This window comes from Pinus tabuliformis, chromosome 1_2 (genome assembly GCF_031772625.1).
Source record: "Pinus tabuliformis cultivar Carrire ecotype Pingquan chromosome 1_2, CPIR1, whole genome shotgun sequence".
Lineage (NCBI taxonomy): Eukaryota > Viridiplantae > Streptophyta > Pinopsida > Pinales > Pinaceae > Pinus > Pinus tabuliformis.
Genome location: NC_142298.1, coordinates 776,338,627 through 776,344,626, shown reverse-complemented (window position 1 = coordinate 776,344,626; position 6,000 = coordinate 776,338,627). Strand labels below are relative to the sequence as shown.

Here is a 6,000-nt window from a genome sequence, read left to right as displayed (position 1 = left end):
TTCTAATATTTTATGACAATGGTCAAGGGATGGTCTCCCTTATAACTATTGAGTGAGGGGTGAACACCCTCATGGGCATTTAATAATAAAATAAAACGTTTTATGGTTTTCACTCTAAGAGGATTCCAGGATATATCGGCGTCTAATGATGCAGTTGCATGTTGTGCCATGTTATGATGTTGATTCCTTACATGATGTGATGTTTATATTATGAGGAATGTGATTAATTAACTTAGTTAAAATAACCATGGAATTGATGCAAATTTACATTGAAATTTGATGTTAATATGCTACCAAAGTGGTTCGTTAATGGTTATATAGCTTATTATTCCTTTGCTAAAGTTACTCTATGTAATGTTGAAGATTCTATCCAATGGTTAATGAGGAATCTAGAATAATAATTTTAATAGATACCTATGGGTAAATTCTGTAAAAATTTCTCGATGCATTTTCATTCAAATAATTTTGTTAGGATTTTTTTAAACTAACCTAGATGCATCTTAAAATTTCATCTACCAACCTACCCAAGGTATCAAATCTCTTGAGGTGAAAACCTCTTTTAGAGTAAAAAGAGATCTAATGCCTCTTGGTATATGACGTAAGATGAATCTAGGCTCGTTATATTTATTTGAAATTCCAAAAAAAATAAAAACTTTTTTCTTATTTTTCTTTCCAACCCAATATACAAGAGATGCTAGAGATGTTGTAATGTCATGTCCCTCTTGTAAACAACTTGATAAGGTCAAAATACATAAAAATAAAAATAAACATAAAATAAAATAAAATAATAAAATTAATGTAATGTAAATATTTTAACTCTATCAAAATAAAATAACGATAACCCTATGTTAAAATAAAAAATCTACTTTATTAATCCATTTTTGTTGGGCAGTAAACCTGAAATAAAAATAAAAGTAGTTAAAATAAATTTCTATGTTAAAATTAAAATTCTACAGTGAGCTTGAAATAAAAATTAAAATAACTCTATGTTAATTTTAAAAATTCTATTTTATTTTTTTTATTAATTTTTGTTAAATAGTTAAGGTAAACTTTACTTGGTCAAGACACTGGTGTTTTTTGAGTTTCATATTTATGAGCTTGAATTAATCTTGAAATGAAATATGAGCATGATACAAATGACTTTTGGCCATTTAAAAAAATATATATATATATATATAATTAAATTTTAAAAAATATATTTTATTAGTTTTTTAATTTAAATAAGATATGGTTTGCTTTTGATTATTTCTTTCAAATCTATTTTATCATAATTTCAATAGAAAAAAATATTAATATATATATAAAAAGAGTATATTATTAGTGTTGGTATATTACCAAAAAAAATGGGCTTTTGGGTAGAACCCTTACAACATTCTCCATGACAAGATTCTAAAATATTTACTAAAAACCACTCAGTGAAAAATATATTTGCATAATATCATATTAAAACAAACTTTGCAACACTGGGGTAAAAACCTTACAACATTGTTCATCACCCAAAATTTCAGGACTATCACTGAACCACAAAATGGAGGTTCTAAAAGATTTAGTAGAAAACCACTAATAACAAAATATATTTGCATAACATCATATTAAAACAAACTTTCCAAAGAGTTTATCAATTTCAAATAGTGGTACCAAACCCACTGCTCCAACTTTATCTTGAATTTCTAGCTGTCCGTATCCGAAAAACAAAACCACTAATAACAAAATATATTTGCATAACATCATATTAAAACAAACTTTCCAAAGAGTTTATCAATTTCAAATAGTGGTACCAAACCCACTGCTCCAACTTTATCTTGAATTTCTAGCTGTCCGTATCCGAAAAACTTTCTTCCTCGTTGGCTCATTGTTAGTTTTGCCTGCCTCTACATTATGCATATCACCCCTATTGTTTAATTCTTCCAGTTCAGTCACCCCTAGATCTAGTGTCATGAATGTCAGCCTTTAATTGCTCTAGGATGCTCCTTTGCATCACCTGCTTTATTTCTCATAACAATTGAAACGATTGACATTGCTGCTCCACCATGTCATTCTACTAGTGAATGATCTCCAACAATCCCCCAACAAATTCCAACAATCTCCCCATCAACTGATTGGATTTGGAAATCTTCATTGCTGCAGGAAGGTTTTCTATTGTAGAGGTAAACCGCTCTGCACCATGAACCAGAACAATGATCCTCCAATACTCACTGATGACCACTTGCAACAGCTGAACATTGCGGAGCTGAGGAATTGAGTCGTTCCTCAAATAACCACATCTTGACCATTAGTATGGCTCACGGCATCCATATCCTCACCAAGGTCGTATTGATGTCAGTGAAGAGACAATCGGGAAATACAAAGGGACGTCATTATTAGCCCCAACTCGTTGCAAAATGAATATATCTCCAGAACGGACGATCTTCTCATCATTGCCTGCCCTTGATGAGTTAACTTCCTATGCCACTTGTTACTCTTGCTCGCTGCCTGACAATGACATCTATTAATCTAATTGAGACATGGTTTTAATGCCTCAAGTCGCCATGGTTGGTGAATTAATGTACACCTTATTTCAATACCTAGTTGCTCTAATTTGCCAGCTATGGTCCGTACAGAAAATGAGATGTTGTTTTTATCCATTGCCCATGCTTATATCATTATTCTATTACTAAGGGCTTTCAAGATTATATTATAGCAACTTTGATTTTTTGCTCATATTTAGGGTATGGGTGAATGTCAAATCAAACTTTATTCTAGTTCTAATTTTCCTTGCTTTGTTGTAGCCCCATTTTTACCATTGTGTCTGTCACTGTGTTCAAGTGAATGTACACATGACAGAGTTCAAGGGGTTCAATCTGCATTGATAGCAAAATAATCCTTTGGAGAATAGGAAGAGGGTTTGGACTTCGAATTTCCTTGGTCTTTTACACTGGGTGGATAACGATCATTGAGATATTATTGGGTAATGCTAGTTCCATGTCCTTCTAAAACGCTAAGTATTTCCTTAGTCTTAGATATTTGGTGGATAACGATTATTGAGATATTCGTGGTTAGTGCTAGTTCCATGACCTTCCAAAGCGCTAATATTCTGCTTAATTTTTTCATGTGCGAAGAATTACCCCTCAGGCTGCTTCCTTCCATAGAAAAATATAAAAGTATTACAAGTTGATGACTTTGGAATTCATTAATCTAGTGGAAATCAACACATAAATTGATTTTGAACATGCCTACTATAAACTTCGTTAAAATGGTTATTCTTATTAAATTTTTACCAATAAAGTACAATTTCAACCTTGAGTTCTATTTTCACCAGGGAATATGAAAGGATTTGTCTAACAAGGTGGAGGAATTACCTGGACGGTTAAAAGTGGTTGAAATCTGGGCAAAAAAAATTCAAAAACTCTTGCAGAGGCAGTGTTTCAATCATGTTTTTGATGATGGGAATGGATTCAGCACCATCAAAAAAGTCTAGGACACCTAAAATTTTGAAGTTTAACCACTATAACCAGATTTTCTCTAAATATGACTAGAATTTTCATAGCTTTCCGGCCAACTCCTCTGCCTAGACGTCTAACAAGGCAGAGGAATTGCCCGGATGGTTAAAAGTTGCTAGAATCTAGGCAAAAAAAATTCAAAAACTCTTGTAGAGGTAGTGTTTCAATCATGTTTTTGATGGTGGAAATGGATTCAGCACCATCAAAAACGTTTAGGACACCTAAAATTTTGAAGTTTAACCACTATAACTTAGATTTACAAAAATCCTGACCAGATTTTATCAAGTAGAGGAATTTCCCAGACAGTTAAAAGTAGCTGAAATCTAGACAAAGCAATAAGTTAATCAAAAATTCGATCTTTTAAAGTTGTCCACACGTGTTCAATTTCAATTATGTGTCATGAAATAGAAAAATGCACGGAAAAGGCATAAAAATGCGTAACTGTGCGCTAATGAAGACAACTGCGCTTACAGTTGCCACGGAAGATGCCACTCCTGTCGTCTAGCGAAATAAAAAAACCGCGTCCCACTGAATAAATGAACTACTCGTGTGATAATTCTGGGCCTTACACAGAATCTTATCCTCAACGCGCTCAGCGTCTCCCCGGTCCCCGGAATCAATCTCTCCCCTCTCTTACTGTTCAACGCAGCTACGAGGGAATGGCGTCTTCGTGGAATAATCCTGAGTTGAGATTATATGCGAATCATCAGATAAACCAGGTATATAAATAGATTGTCAAGCTTCATCTGTACTGAGTAGGTTTTATATCCCTTTGATATCTAGCTTGGTTTGTATAAAAGGGTGCCAGGATTCATCGTCACTGAGTAATTTCATTTCATTTGTTATCTGGCCTGATTCGAACAAATAGATCTCTAGGCTCTTTCGGCACTATATAGTTTAATTCCAATTTGGTTCTTCTGCTATCTGGCCGGGTTTGCATTAATGGCTGTTATGTCAGGTAAAATTTTGAAGTGCAGGCTATTCTCTGACGAAAGAGCTCCCTGTGGTGGTCCAAATTTTCTCTCCCACAAAGCTGGGGGTAGGATTTCCATACGGGTATGCAGCTTGTCCAATAATAACGATGGAATAGTACATTCAGACAGTGAAAATGTGGGCGGAAAGAGAAGAAGAAGAGAGGATGTTATTTTGCCTTGTGATATTGACCAGAGAGGATCCATGAGATGGTGGCTTCGTCTTCTTGCTTGGTCTCAATCTGATCAGGAGCCATGGGCAGACAACGGTTCGAGTGAGCATGAAAAGGGAACGGAGCAAGGTGCAGTACCGAAGCGTTCCAAGTTCGTGAGGGGGCGTTTGACTCCAGAGAAGGCAAAATTATTGAGAAAAAACCTTCGGGAGACTTCCACGTTTCATGACATTATGTATCATTCTGCCATCGCTTCTCGCCTAGCCTCCCCAGATAACGAAAGTAAGGACTTAGAGAAATTATGTCTTTGCAGTAAGGCTTAGGTTAACGAAAGTAAGCACTTAGAGAAATTATGTCTTTGATCAAGCCAGGTTGCAGTAAGGCTTAGGTTAGCAAGTACGGATTTATATTTACAGGGATTTTTTTTTTTATGTAAATAGTACAATGCAGGGTAATTCTTGATTTAGGCTTGAGAATTGGCTTACACACAGTTTCAAGATTCTTATATTTTAACGGGGAGTTATGTTTCAAGATTCTTATATTTTAACTGGGAGTTATTTCAAGTTAATTGATTAGTTTACTGTGAACACATTCTTTTGGATTGTTTTAACGGGGAATGTTTTTTACGGACCGGTGGGACTTTTGCAAATCGATTTCAACCACCAAAATTCTAGAAGCTAAAGTTGGTGATGGGACATACTTTTTATTGCTTGTATCTTCTTACACTCCTACTTTATGGGTAGACCTCAAGAGATTTGAACATAGGTGAGACTCTTGCAAATCCATTCCAAACACCAAATTAACAATTTTACATATCAGTTTAATATATTGAATTTATATTAAGATATCTAATTTATAATAAGTAAATGATTGATAAACATTTATTGGTTAGTTAAAAGCAATATAAAATCCACTTTGAGGGAAATGTTGTAGTGTCCATAAAAAATTAAAAGTAATAAAAATAATAAGATTTATTTTGTTACATTGTAATTTTGTTTTAATTAATAAAATCAAGAATAACTTTTTAGATAAAAGAAAATCATAATATACAAGTTATATATATATATATATATAAAATAGAATAATGTTTCTCTAGCCATATTCAAATTTAATTAATAAGCACATAAAAATTTAATATTTGCAATATCACAATATGTTTAATCATAGATATTCATGCCCACTTTAACATAGATATTATTAATGTGTAAGTAAATCATGGGCCAATACCATGGCTCATCAATATAACATGTCCATTTCTCATTTCACAATCAAAATATTTTATAAATATTTAATTTGAATTAATTTTATAATATTTTTTTGATTAAATTTAAAAGAAAAAAGATTGTAATTAGTTTTGAGTTATATCTACACCCCTAT

General features: G+C 33.0%; 1 protein-coding gene across 1 annotated transcript; it reads left to right on the top strand.

Moving 5' to 3' along the window:
• Nucleotides 1–4,209: 4,209 nt before the first annotated feature.
• LOC149208159 (uncharacterized) lies at nucleotides 4,210–5,162 on the top strand. Its single transcript, XM_089394009.1, has one exon. It carries the CDS (start codon nucleotides 4,422–4,424, stop codon nucleotides 4,944–4,946), a length of 525 nt encoding a protein of 174 aa, XP_089250135.1. The 5' UTR covers nucleotides 4,210–4,421; the 3' UTR covers nucleotides 4,947–5,162.
• Nucleotides 5,163–6,000: the final 838 nt, after the last annotated feature.